Source organism: Rhinolophus sinicus, linkage group LG03 (assembly GCF_036562045.2).
Source record: "Rhinolophus sinicus isolate RSC01 linkage group LG03, ASM3656204v1, whole genome shotgun sequence".
Lineage (NCBI taxonomy): Eukaryota > Metazoa > Chordata > Mammalia > Chiroptera > Rhinolophidae > Rhinolophus > Rhinolophus sinicus.
The window spans coordinates 79,722,634-79,737,595 of record NC_133753.1 but is presented as its reverse complement, the minus strand read 5'-3'; the positions used below and the strand labels follow the sequence as shown (position 1 = coordinate 79,737,595).

The window sequence follows — 14,962 nt, the reverse complement described above, 5'->3', positions numbered from 1 at the left end:
AAGGCCCAATCTACGTTATGGATGTATTTTATTTGGCCTGTTTTAAAATTGTTCAAACCGAATGGTAAAAAAATTGGGAAAGGGCACCTGAAACCCAGATTTCCTACTTAAAAACAAACAAAAAGAAGCCAGATGTTGCTCCACAGGGCACATGCTGCATGCACCACCTCCTGGAGCTGAGTAGTCCTTTAGACGTGGCACTTACCCTCCAGTTGTTCAAGCCCTATCACGCCCCACTTACACCTGGCTGTGTGACTCATTCATGTTATCTGTCTGACCCTCTTAGAGTCATTTCAACTTGTAACTCCCAATCTAGGGGACAAAGTTCAAACTGAATGATATATTCACCTATTTATTTGTGCATTCATTAGACAAGTATTTGTTTGTTGTCTGTGCTAAGCAAACACTTGAAATTCAAAACCCATCATAGTTTGGCCCTATTCTTTCTTTCTAGCTTTATATTTCCCTTCCCTTCAACAAACTGTATCCTAATTAGCAGGTGGTTTAAGAGACATCTCCCTCCCAGTGTGTATAGCCTAGAGGCTCATTTCCCAAACTCCTTTGCTCCTGTGACAAAGTCTGGGCCAAGTGAATAGGAACAGAAGTGACGTGGGTCACTTTCAAGTCATATCTTCAAGAAGAAAGCTGGGCGCTCTCCACTTCCCCCTTTTGGTGACCTGGAACAAAGACACAGTATTGGGGAGCCAGAGTATAAGAGCAACAGAGAGAAGGTACCTGGATTCCTAGATGGCCTCTATTTTCCCTGGACTCCCTGCCTATCTCCTGTTATGTGTGAGAGAAAAATCTTTGATCTTACTGCATTTTGAGGTTTCGTTGTTTATAAAGGTTTAGCCTGTACTCCAAAAATACCCAGCATCTCTCCTTACTATTTCCTAAATATACCTTGAACAGTCTTGCCCTTAACCTTGGCTTATGCCAAAGCCTCTGTCCTCAACCTACCTCCTCATCTCTGCTGTCATCTAAATTCTACTTAAAGGACCAGCTCAAACAGTCCCTCTTCTGTGATGCTTGGTCTAGCTACACTTGTTACTATCTCTCTCTGCTTTCCCATTGTATGACTTTCTGCTTGGTACCTAGCAAGTATTATCTTAATTCATAAGCACAAAGCCTAGAATTATGTTGTCATATGTCTCTTAAGTTCTAAGTCCAGAATCGAAAACAAAATTTTAGGTTGTGCATAGTATAAATAAAGAAAAGTACTCAGAATTCCTGCAGCATGCTGCTATTATATCTCTTGTGGAATAATCATCTCAACTACCAACTCAAGTTCAATGTCTAATCCTTTAGGACTCTTGAATCTTTCATTTTTAATTACAAAGCTGAGCCTGCCCAAATGTTTAAGAATCTGGCTTGTTCCTATATATTTAAACTAAATTCTGTTGTCTTTATTCTTCCATCTAAACAATTCCTCAACTCTCTGAATACACTAAGAAATGCACTGAAGAGATCACGGGTTCAAGCTTGAATGGTGATGGAGACCCATCTCATAGTGTTCTCATATTTGGAACCTGAGATTCTCTAGAATGATATTAGCGGGAGAAAATATAAGATACTCTTGGCTGTGGCGGGGGGAAGGGGGTGGAGTTTAAAAGGAAAATAGGTGCCAGAGAGTGAAAATTATATAGTCCATAAGAAAAGCAAAAAAGGGAATGGGAGAGAAAATACAAGAAAGGGAGCGAATTCAGAGACAAGAGGAAGGCTAGCACTTGAAGGAAAAGGTGAGCATAAGGGAAAGGTACATACAGAATGAAATGCCAGTGAAGAACCGTGGAATCCGATGACCTTAAAATGCTTCCTATCTGATAGGATGTTCTTAAGAGATCATTGTCACCACCAAGGAGTGGACTACTACTTCACCAATATTAGGAAGACTGGTACATGGCTGGTATAAAAGAAACATCAAAGGCAGTTGAGAATTAAATTTATAGCACACCTTGATTATAAGTTACTCTGAGGTGAATAAAGAAAGATACAGCTGTCTTTCAATGGGACTTATTCAAATTACAAATCAAGTCAAGAATAGCCAGGACTTTTTAAAAAAGGAGTGACTCCCATGTCTTTGTTTGTTTGTTTGTTTGTTTGTTTTTTAAAGATAAATTCCAGAAGATGACTTGGCTTTAGCCTCGAAACTGTGTCCCATCCTACAAGAAAGCCTGGGGTGAGATCTTTAAAACATAATAGCAAATCACACTGAGACAAAAGGAAAGTGAATTCAAAGACGTAAACCTAAGACATAAAACTTCTAGAAGAAAACGCAGACAGAGGAAAAGCTTCATGACTTCAGACATGGCAACGATTTCTTGGATATGACACCCAAAGCATGGGCAACAAAATCAAAAATAGACAAATGGGACTACATCGTTCCACTTAAACATTTCTGTGATTCAAAGGACCCAATAAACAGAGTGAAAAAAGGCAACATACAGAATGGGAGAAAATATTTGTAAATCATACATATAATAAGGGGTTAATAGCCAGAATATATAAAGAACTCATACGACTCAACAACAAAAACTCAAATAACCCAATTATAAATGGGGCCAAGAATTTGAATAGACATTTCTCCAAGACGATAAACAAAAGGCCAATAAGCGTATGAAAACATGCTCAGCATCATTAATCATCAGCAAAATGCAAATCAAAGCTACAATGAGATACCACCTCACACCCATTAGGAGGGCTACTATCAAACACACACACACACACACACACACACACACACAGAAAATAACAAATGTTGGCAAGGATGTGGAGAAATTAGAACACTTGCATACTGTTGTTGGGATTGTAAAATGGAACAACCACTATGGAAAACAGTACAGAGTTTTCTCAAAAAATTGATAATAGAACTATCATATGATCCAGCAATTCCACCTCTGGATATACACCCAGAAGAATTGAAAATGAGGTCTCGAAGAGAAATTTGCACACCCATATTCACTGCAGCAGTATTCACAATTGCCAAGAGGGGGAAGCAAGCCAAATACACACCCACAGATGAGTGCATAAGTAAAATGTGGTACATTCAAACAGTGGATATATTTTTCAGCCCTCAAAGAGGAAGGAAATCTTGTCATATGGTTAAACATGGATAAACCTTGAGGACATTATGCTAAGTGAAATAAGCCAGTCACAAAAAGACAAACACTATATGATTCTACTTAGACGAGGCATCTACAGTAGTCAAATTCATAGAAACAGAAAGTAGAATGGTTCCCAGGGACTGGGGAAGAGAGGGAAAGGGCAGTTGTTGTTTAATGGGTATGGTTTCAGATTTGCGAGATGAAAAGTTCTGGAGCCCTATTTCGCAATGATGTGAATATAGTTAACACTACTAAACTGTATGCTGAAAAATGGTTAAGACGGCAAATTTTATGTTACATGTTTTTTACAATAACAATGAAAAAAGGAAAAGAAAAGACAGCTCAGGACAACACAATATTACTTTAATGACTGCCACCATCAGTGTGGTATATTGATATGTCAACATACGGCCCAAATGAGGGTAAAAGACAGGATGGGTCCTGTCTGGACCATTTTACCTCTTGGAAAAAGAAATGCAGAAATCAGTGCCAAGTTCATCCTAGGACAACACCTCTTCTGCATTCATGTTCTGGTGTTACTGACTTTTTCCCAGCTCCACGTCTGGGCAGCAGCTGCCTTTGTACTCTTAGCACAGACTTGAATATAATTTTATATAGCCTCATTACAGAGCAAGCAATTAGCTATCGTGTTGCCCCAAAAATAAGACCTAGCCAGACCATCAGCTCTAATGCATCTTTTAGAGCAAATATTAATATAAGACCCGGTCTTATATCACTTATATAAGACCGGGTCTTATATTATAGTAAAATAAGACCGGGTCTTATATTAATTTTTGCTCCAAAAGACGCATTAGAGCTGATGGTCTGGCTAGGTCTTATTTTCGGGGAAACACAGTAAGTATTTGCTGCACTGAATCTGAAATAACTTACGTGCAAGGACATCCTTAGCTGGCTCCAAAGAAGTTTTTACAATCGGGTTAGAGATATCCCTGAGATAAAATGCTAACAACAGCTGGGTCACTGAACTGTAGCTGAGATGCCTGAATCTTGCACTGAAAGACATTTATATCTCTGGGGAAAAAAGGGATCAGCTATGTCATGCATCCATCAACTTGGTACCAATGAGTTCAACCGAACAGTGCCATGTCTTCCAGGATGAGTTTTGAGAACTTAGGGTGAGCAGGAAGCCCAGGATATGAGAAATGAAGCTGGCACTATATCTCAAAGGACAGATCTTCTGAAACGCTTCACTGAGGTGGCACCACACGGCACTGTATCCTGCCAGCTGCCATTAGGAATCATCCAGCTGTTCATGTGGCATCAGTGACTATCCACCTCAGGGGCCAGCACATATTTTCTATAATGGACCAGGTAGTGAATATTTGGGAATTTGCAAGCCATTGGTCTCTGTTACAACCACTCAACTCTGTCATTGCAGCAAAAAGCAGTCATAGGTGATGACCACAGCTATGTCCCAGTAAAACATTATTTTAAAAATTAGGCATTTGGGCCAGATTTGGTCCATGAGCTATACTTTGCCAACGCCTACTACTTGTATCACATACATCCAGATATCATGCTGTTAATTTTTCATCATTCTGTTTTGATTCCATCTGCTCCAGATATGTCCTGCTCTCCTTTCCCTTTATTACTTTTATTCTATTAATAGTTTTTAATTTTTTAATTACAGTTGACAAACAATATTATATTAGTTTCAGATGTACAACATAGTCATTAGACATTTAAACAATTTATGAAATTCCCCAACTAGTCTAGTATCCACCTGGCACGATACATAGTTATTACCATATTATTGACTATATTCCCTGTGCTGTATTTTACATCCCCGTGACTGTTTTTATAACTGGCAATTTGTACATCTGAGTCCCTTTCCCTCTTTTACCCATCCTCCTAGCCCCATTTCATGTGGCTACCGTAAGTTTGTTCTCTGTATCTATGAGTTTGTTTCTGTTTTGTTTGTTTGTTTTTTAGATTCCATATATAAGTGACATCATATGGTATCTGTCTTTCTCCATCTGACTTAATTCACTTAACATAATATCCTCTAGGTCTATTCATGTTGTCACAAATGGCAAGCATTCATTCTTTTTTATGGCTGGGTAAAATCACTGTAACCACTTCTTTATCCATTCATCTATCGATGGGCCCTGAGGCTGCTTCCATATTTTCGCTATTGTAAATAATGTTGCAATGAACATGGGGGTACATATGTATTTTTGAATCAGTGTATTGGGGTTTTGCGGGAGTAAAAACCCAGAAGTGGAATTGCTGGGTCATATGGCAGTTCTACTTATTTTTTTGAATATATCATAACAAGTTAGTCTAGTTCAATGGCTTGATTCAGTTTTTCACTTTCAATTTTAGGTCTTGAGAAGGTCTCGTAGGAGGTATGCACTCACAACTGAGATTCTGATTACTTAATCCACACAAAAGGGTCTGAGGAAATCAGCCACTTTTGAGCAAAGCCTTCTCAACATCCACAGGGAGACTGGGAAAGGGACCATCATTTTAGAACTCACAGAGTTAACGATGGCATTTTTATTTGTGGAGAAGGATCGGTTGCAACTGTTTTCCCGGGTTTTAAAATACTGCTTAATCAATACGTTTGCATTTGCTTGCATATGTGTAAAGACCTTCTTAAAGAATCTAAGAACTAAAAACAACAATGATCCCCTAGAGAGAGGTGGGAACACAAGATGAAGAATAAGGATAGGACAGAGTTTTTACTGGATATTTTTAAACATACGATTTTTAAACCATGTGAATACATTATCTACTCAAAGAAATTAATTTTCCTAACAAATAGGAAATATGCACTAAAAAGAAACCTTTCACATTCACAAAACCAGCCTGCTAAAGGAGACACACATATGAGGAGTGCAGAGTGGAAGGAGCCGAAAAGGCACCTAACACACTCGTCACTAACGTGTGATCCCAGTGACTCTGCCACAGCCCCATAGCCTGTCATTGGTAGTGGGCTTCTGTGTGCCTTCTGCCTTGTGGTCTGGGTGACCCAGAGAGAAGAGAGGGGAAAATCTAGGGTGTGATGAGAGTAGGAAACACACCCCGCTCATCTGGTAGAGTTGGAATCAGACGCAGGATGGATTCTTCAGTATTTTATAACTCTTAGTATCGAGCCAGAATCCATCTCACGGAGCTCCCCACGCCCCCTTTCTTGTCTCGGTGTGTGCCACGTTTATATACTCTTTCCAGCCACCTCAAGCTCTCTTGCTACTGCCTTCAGATAGGGTTTCCAGGCAGGAATTCCCGCCCGTTCTCAGGAATTTTTTTCACTTTCCCGTTCCCGAATCCTGAGATATAAACTGTTTTCTGTTCTCCACGATGAATCGTTTCCACAAAGTGACAGCCGATACTACCAACCACCTGGGTTCAAGGAGCTGATTTTCCCAATTTCCCAACCAACTTTTCTCAGGATTTGGGAATGGAAAAGAGAAGAAAATTCCCAAGAATGGGTGGGAATTCCTGCCCAGAAACCCTAGCGATAAAGAGGAAAAATGTCTAAGAGATACATTGTGAGTAGTACATTTATTTTCTATTGTGGGTATTACGGGGTTCAAGGAGCTGATTTTCCTGATTTCCTGACCAACTTTTCTCAGGCTTCGGGAAGAGGAAAGCGAAAAGAAATCCTGAGAACTGGTGGGAATTCCCGCCTGGAAACCCTACCTTCAAATAAGCTTTAATTTTTTAAAAGAAACTGTTATTTGACTTCGCTTTCATCTATCATCCTTTGTCTCATATACTGCTTTCACAACTCAATTCCTTGAGCTGTTAAGGAATGATTCTCTCTCACTCCTTAATCATCTATAGTATAACTTCTACCTCCACTTTTTCATTAAGTCCCTTTTTCTCTAAGGTCCTCATTGACTCTTTGAAACAAACCTAAAGGCTGGATTTTTCCTTTGTCCTTATTCTTTTTGATCTCCCTTTTGCAAAGAATGGAGTTAATATCCATCTTGCTAAACATCTCTTCTCCTTTCATTTACTTACACCTGAGAACGCTCCCTGCCCCTTCCTGCTCCCCACGGCTGGGCCTCTTCCTAATTCCTGCCTCATAACTGAGCTACAAATTGAAACGCATTTGTCACCCTTCTTGACTTCTCCATCCATCCTCATTCTCTCAGGGAATTTGTCTCTTCTCAAGACTTTATCTAGTGGGAAGAGCAAAGGAGATGGGGCTTGAAGTCTGGCTCTGTGACTTATTAGCTGTGCAGCTTAGGAAATTTCATCTCTCTGAACTCAGTTTCCTCTGCCCTAAAATCGAGATGCATTCATTCATTCATTCATTCATTTGTCTTGACTGAGCATCTATTATGTACCAGGTACTATTCTAGGTACATGAGATTCATTAGCAAACTAAACAGATAAATATCCCTGCCCTCATGGAGCTACCATTCTAGCAGGGGAGACAAATAAAAAACAATAAACATACCAAATATGAGAATTATATAAAATGACAGACTATGCTGAGAGCTGTAGGAAAAAAAGGAAAATTAGATTACACCTTTTAAAAGGTGGTCAAGGTAGTCTTCTCCGAGAAGTTGTTATGAGCAAAGACTCAGGAGAGGTGAAGGAATTAAAAATGAAGGCACATTTTGGAGAGGACACAGGCAGAGGGGACTGAAAATCCTGGGGGCATACTCTGCTTGTTTTGCGAGCAACAAGAGGCCGGGCAGTCACTTAGTAGCCACCTGGGTTACCAGAGCGACCGTCTCAGTTTTGGTGTCACAGGGCTTGTGTTCAAGTCACCCTCATGTTACTTAACAATGGCCCCAAAGCACAAGAGGAGTGATGCTGGCAATTTGGATACGCCAAAGAGAAGGCGTAAAGTGCTTCCTCTAAGTTAAAAGGTGAACGTTTTCAACATAATTCATAAAAGAGGGGAAACGTCAGGTGTTTGGGTTGCTAAGATCTACAGTACGAATGAATCTTCTATCCATGAAATTGTGCAGAAAGAAAAAAGAAATTTGTGCTGGTTTTGCTGTCCCACCTCAAACTGAAAAAGTTAGGGCCACAATGCGTGCAAAGTGCTTAATTAAGATGGAAAAGGCATTTAATTTGTGGGTGGAAGAGATGACCAGAAGACACATTCCAGGTGACGGCAGCGTGTGGCCCCAGAGAGCATCCAGCCTAGACGAAATCTTCAGCAAGGGATCCCTCAAAACAAGTGACACCAGCCATTTACCACAAGTAAGGGATGATTACAATCACATTATTTTGAGAGAGAGAGACCACGTTCACATAATTTTTGGTACAGTATACTCTTATAGTTGTTCTATTTTATTAGTTATTGTTGTTAGTCTCTTACTGTGTTTAATTTATAAGTTAAACTTTACCATAGGTATGTATGTATAGGAAAAAGCATAGTATATGGCTTTGGTGCTATCCGCAGTGTCACGTATCCTTTGGGGATGTTGGAAGGTACCCCCTGTGGATAAGGGGGGAGTACTATATACTTTTATCCAGTGTCTTACATCACATCTTCTCTAATGGAGTTCAGTCCTGAGAATTTTGATGTCTGTTCTCAAAGTTTTCACCCCATCTAATAATTCGTTCTAAAAGTACAGATTTACCCAAAATATCAACTCCCCATCTCAGAGCCCATGGATGGTACAGAGTATAGGCCGCACGGTTATTAGCCAGAGGTCTCAAAGAGGAGGACGACTGAAGAAAAACAAAGATTCCCCTAATTAGAAACATCGCTCTGGTCTATTTCCACAGGAAGTTAACATCAGAGGTGTGGAGGCTATTCTGGGGTTAGAACAAAAAGCACTGAGGGTAACTGGAATGTTCCATTCACATATTCCTGAGGTACTGGTGTGTGCACAGCTACTGTTCTACTTTACTTTGTATTTCAGCCAAGGAGGTCCGCCACTTATCAGGAGCCATGTTAGGTTTGAGCAATATCAACAGAGAATTCTATATCCCATAGGGGCACATCAAGTGAATGCACTAACACGGGCAGTTCCTAACGATACACACTCTGTCACAATACAGGGATCGTTGTGCTTTTTCTTTTCTTTCTTTGGAGAATCAGTCATGTTTACCAAAAATACCAGCACATTTTATAATGGGGAAGAGGGGGATGGAACTTTTCCCAGCACTACTTCCAAGAATCATGTAAGATAAGAAAATCAGCTTACCTCTATTTTGTCCCAGATGGCTTCATAGTTGTCTTGATGCTGAATATCTTGCATCAGTTTCTGAATTAAAGCAGATTTCGTGGTGGAATGGCTCTCATTTTTCTCAGAGGATGGAGCTCTCTCTGACTTCTGGTCAATGTATTTTTTCACACCAGAGAGAGGCATACACAGCTCCTCGTCAGAAAGTATGTCACTCAGGGGCCCAGATTCAATGCTCTCCCCCAGCGAAGAGGCTATGTCACTGGATGAGCTTGGCGACACCCTGCCGAGCCTCGTATGCTTCTTCTTGACATGGTACGTTGGGTAGATCTCAGAATCTGAATTCATTTCAGACAGTTCCCAGTCATCAATATTCTGAATCATTTCTCCTCTGGGTTTCTGAGGCAGAAGCTTTGTTAAGTTTTCCAGCTTCAAAGCTAGTATTTCTGTCTGCCTCAGGTGAGAGGGCAGTGCCAGGTACTCATCAGAGCCATACCAGGCCTCCACAACCTGACCGTTCCTGGTGACGTGACTTGGAGAGGAGGAGTAACTTTTTTGGCTTTTGTGTTTTAAAAGAAGGGGTCCCGGGGACATCATATTGTCTGAGCCAGCAGTGGATTCGCTGCTTCGACTACAAGGTATCGAACTGGATGTGTCTGACTGCACGGGTAATCTGGCCTTGCAACTTCTCTGATTACACGGCTCAAGTGAGGATGTGGAAGCAGAATCTGTGTCTGGCCCCTCTACGGCCTTGGAAGTGCAAGGAAGAATTCCATTGGGCACTGCTGAGCTGCTCGTGTTTTCAGTCCGTTTGCCTAAACCAGTCCCCCGTTCAGGTGTTCGGCACGGAGGCACCTCTTCTAGGGTCTTATGTGGCTTTTTAAGTCGAGGTTTCTCTTTATGGCAGTCGTTAAGCCTTCCCAGGCTGGAGGAGATTTCTTTAATGTGACTTTTGACTGTGTTTTCAAGATTCCCAACCCCCATCTTGTGCAAACACTCATAGGACTGGCTGGCAGCGGAAGGGCTGCTGGGGTAGGAAGACTGTAACACCAGGCAAAGCTTGGATCTGTCAGGAGGCTCCACCAGTGAGGGAGTGCTTCTGCTCATCTCAGGCTTGAGGTCGACCATCTGCTTCTTCCCATCAGCACCTTTCAGATTATTCTTGAAAGTTTCCTCTTTAAGGAAAAGCCCTCTTTTTGGCAATGTGGGCTGTGTGGGAGAGTCCTCGTTATAATTAAAGCAATCTCGGATGGACCGCTTGGGGGTTGCATTTTCATACGCAAGAGGCTGTTGGTTCTTGGCTCCAAGTTGGGAGGAGGAATTGGACTCTTGCTTCACAGTCTCGGAAGAAGACTGAACAGCAGCTGGCAGAGCTTCCACTGAAGATGACGTCCCCTGCGTTAAGCCTGGTTGCTCCTCGACTATGCAAGCATTGTTTTCCTCACATCCACCTTTGTCATCTGCTGAAAGAGACATTTGAGATGCCTCTTCACTAACTGCTTCACTGCAGTTGGAAGGGATGGGCTCAGCAGCCACCGTAAGCAACCCAACACTTCGGATAAGCTCAGGGAACTCCTTTTCAATCTCACTGTAGCTCCAAGCGTCAAAGGGCTTGGTTTTGACCTGGCTAGAGGTCATGTCACCCAGTCCACCGAGCAAATCCTCACTTGGACTATAGTCAGACAGTTCGAAAGCAGTAATACCACAATCCAGAGACAAGTAATTTTGAGAGCATTTGATAGTTAACTGTCCTGAGTCATCCACTTCTGTCAGAGAATCAAGCCGGCCCTGAAACAGACAATGGCAATGGTTTCAGTAAATGGAACATCAATGACACTCAACTGCCATTCACATGAAATCTCAGTAGAAGCCACTATAAAGGTAAAAAATGCATCAGTCTCAGTTGCTTCTGGTTTGACATACAGAATGGCATATTATTAATCAATTACCATAGGGCTTTATATAGTATCCTGTTCTTAAATACGTAAGGATTTTTCTTTAATCTAGAGAATAAAGCCTTTCTAGGAATGTCAAGGTCAAGCCAAAAATATCTTCTTGCCTTAATGCTTTATCTTAAAATAGTATATTGTTCATTTAATAAGCATTTCTTAAGTGATGCCTTTAATAATAAAATTTCTGGGAACAAAGTAATTTAAAAGTAAACTCTCCATGAATGTCTCTTTTGCTTACTGCTATCACTCCTTCACCTATCACAGTGGCTAATTCATAGTAGGTGCTCAATAAATATTTTTAAACTGGAGTAATGAACTGTACTGAGTCTATCATGTTAAATACATATCCACATATCACGGGAAGGTGAACTCCTGAATTTGTATACATAAAAACAGTTCAAAATCAGCTTCCTTTTGTCCCCATTCTTTTTAAAGGTACACACAGGAAATCCTGGAGAAAATTCATGAGCATCAAAATTTTATCATCTTAGCTCCCATTCACTCCCTATGCATGCATTTGTCTCCCTACCCCCTCACCCCCACTCTCCCCGGTTCCCACTGGTGTGTGTTAGACACCAAGTGCCCACCTCCCTGTTATTCATAATTCAAGGTAGGCTCATTTGAACCTCCGCTATACTAAAAAACAGTATTACAAGTATTTTTAATTTTCTGACCTTTAATTATGTGACTAAGGATTTTTGTCTCATTCCTAAGGCAGTTTCTGATATCACACAACACATGGGGAGATTTTTGATTGGTGATTTGTTTGGGACAGAAGTGTCCCTGGAATCCTATTATGCTTGTCAGGCTTTAGGACAGCCTGGTGTAACCTAGCCCTCTAAGAGATAAAGGAAGGAAACTGAAACATTCCATTCCCAGACTTCTGTTCTCCTGGAGGAGGGAAGGGGCGACCAAACTGAAACTGGATTTCATGGAGCTGCTGGACCCTGTGTCCTTTCAACCAGGTTATTCTAAGCTCCAGCCTCTCCAGGACCTTACATTAGATATTTCGTTCATTTGTTTGTTTTGTTTTTAGAAGGTTCTCTTCCTTTAGACCTTTACCTTGTCTTTGTCTCCTACTCCCTTCATTCTTACTCCAAACATCCAGATTAATAACAAAGATGAAAAGCCTCATTTCACAGCTCTAAGCCCCAGTTTCCTCATCTATAAATAGGGATGGTCGATTACTACTTTTTCATTTAATCCTCTCCAAAACTTTCTTCTGGAGTGGGGTCTGTACTATTGTCCCTGTGTTACATAAGCAGCACTTGAGCCAAAAGCAGGTGATTAACTAGCAAATGGCCTCTCATATAAGGGCCAACCTAGGCTTAAACAGAGGCCATCTGACCCACAGTCAACACTCTGACCTCTGCACCGTAGTTGTCTCTCATTCACTGCATATTATTTTAAACTGACATCCTCCCTCCTCCAGTTTTTTCTCCAATTGCCATAGAGTAACCTTTGCAAATCTGTTACTATTAATTCTCTGCTTAAAGTCCTTTATTAGTCTCCTGCTGCTAGGTTAAAAACCCAAACCCTCCCAAGGAAAAACATGAAGAGGCTTCTCTCAAGCTGCTCTCCATTCCCCTCCCTGGCTGTGAGTGTCCTCCTTTCAGTTTTTAAACACAGTGTTCCTTCTGCCTCATTTCCTTTATTTCCTCTATCAGGAAAGTTTCCCCCCTATAATACCCCTTAACTATGGACTCTTGCCCCTCAAACCTCAGATCAAGTTTCACTTCTTTAAAGTTCCAAATCCCCACCTAAGTTACAACAGTTTCTTATAAGCTGTATTTCTTGTAAAACTATATTGTTTTTCCTTTAAGCATTTATCTCAATCTTTAAGTAAATATTATTGTAATTATTTGGCTAACTTGTTTCTCCCACTAGTTTGCATGCATCCCAAGACTATCAATCACATAGCAAATGGGTGATTCACCAGGATACCTGCAACGCTTAGCACAGTGACCTAAGCACTCAAAGACACATCTGTTGAATAAACAAACGAATGATGACATTTTAGAATGTAGCTCTATGCCTTCTGGTAAGTTCGTCTTTTGATTATGTAGTTTTAGTTGACTGCAGTGATTAAAAGCCCCAAGCTTCAGAGTCAAATTCTAGTTCTAACACCAATTAGCCACGTGACCATGACTCAGTAGTTTGAGGTCACTAAGCCCTATTTCTTCAATCTGTCAAAAGGAAATGATAAGCCATGCCATAGGCCTGTTCTGAGGCGTAAAGGAGATAATATACGTAAGACTCTGGTACATGGATAGGTGTTCAACGAATGTTCACTTATGATATTATTTTTATTATTCAAGGATATTTAGGGAGAAATTTTTATCAAAATGAGAGGCATCCCTATGCTAAATTATACTGTACAAAGTGAGAAAACAATATTAACTGCCATGGGATTTATAGATGATGTAATACAGAATTGTACACCTGAAATCTATGTAATTTTACTAACAATTGTCACCCCAATAAATTTAATAAAATAAAATTAAAAAAAAATTATACTCAGTCACTGTATTAAAAAAAAAATCCCTAAAAAAAAAAAAATTAACTGCCAAAGTGATCTAAATGGAATTGTGTGGCTTTTAAATTCATACTTAGATGAGGCTTTTTAAATAATAAAGTAAGAAGACAAAAATATCAAGGAATTAGCTAGCCAAATAACAGTCACACTTTACATAATTTTTAAGAGAGTAAAGGTGGAAATTCCAATTTAAAAGCAGGTTGTACTTTTTAAAAAAAAAAAAAACCCTTTTTTTTTTTTTCAATTTGGTCATTTAGTCCTCAGAACTTACTCCTTTACAAAAACAGCATTATAAGTGATGGTTAAGTTCCAAAGCTGTCCCGTAAGTTGGTACTTACATTACTAACTAGTTGAAATTTGCATTTTCTATCATATTTATCATAAAGGGACAGAACTACAGCTACCTGAGTGGTGTTAAAGAGGCATTAAGGAAAAGTGTTTCTATAATGGGTAGAGAAAAAGAAATTTGAGACCAGGGATACCATCTTGCTCAAAACTAACAGGCACTCGATAAATGATGTTAGCTGAATCAACAGCATGTGACTACATCTCAGATAAGGTATGGCTGCCTCCTCCTAAGTCTTCCCCTGAAGATCCCTTCCCTAGCCAGTCCTTTGTTTGGAAAAGAAAATATCATCCTCAAAAACACTTAATGCTCCAAAGGGAACTTTCTCCCATCCTGTTCCCAACCAGGCCAAGTATTTCTGTGCATGCTGATTATTACTCCAGGGTAACTATTTTTAGTTCATACTGCATTTTTTGATGTGAAAAAAAAATCCCATCCTGAAAAACAAAACGAAAAACAGCACATGGCATATCCATTTCATATCTGAAAGACCAAGTGACAAGCATCTATCCAAATATTTTTTTTAAACCCAGTTGGTTATTGAAAAGCATTCTTCAAAAGTATTTTTACAGATGTCAACATGCAGAGGCAACTTTAAAAAAAGAAAGTTCTTCTCAGAGTGAATGAATAATGACTTTTATTTCTTAAAATATTGCTTAGTAATATTAATATATTTACTCCCATTGCTTTCTTCTGGACTGATGTCCCAGATAGTTTTCTAATGCATGTAAGTAATAAAGTCTCAGGTGGGTAGGTTAGTTCCTCATCAATGTTTGCTACTGTGCTAATATGATTAATATTTATCACTACCTGTGTGACTTTACCTCTCTCAACCTCAGTCCTGGTATCTATAAGGTGGATACAATAAAATCCTCTGTAAAATAGGGATAATAGCACTTGCC

At 40.0% G+C, this 14,962-nt stretch overlaps 1 protein-coding gene across 8 annotated transcripts in view; it reads right to left on the bottom strand.

Annotated features, from left to right (window-relative positions):
* AKAP6 (A-kinase anchoring protein 6) overlaps positions 1 to 14,962 on the bottom strand; it is a 461,784-nt gene that overhangs the window by 255,025 nt on the left and 191,797 nt on the right. For all 8 annotated transcript variants that reach the window (XM_019754535.2, XM_019754539.2, XM_074328129.1 and 5 more), the window contains one exon: positions 9,248 to 11,014. In XM_019754535.2, coding sequence (XP_019610094.2) covers positions 9,248 to 11,014 — 1,767 coding nt within the window. The remainder of the gene's footprint in view (positions 1 to 9,247; positions 11,015 to 14,962) is intronic.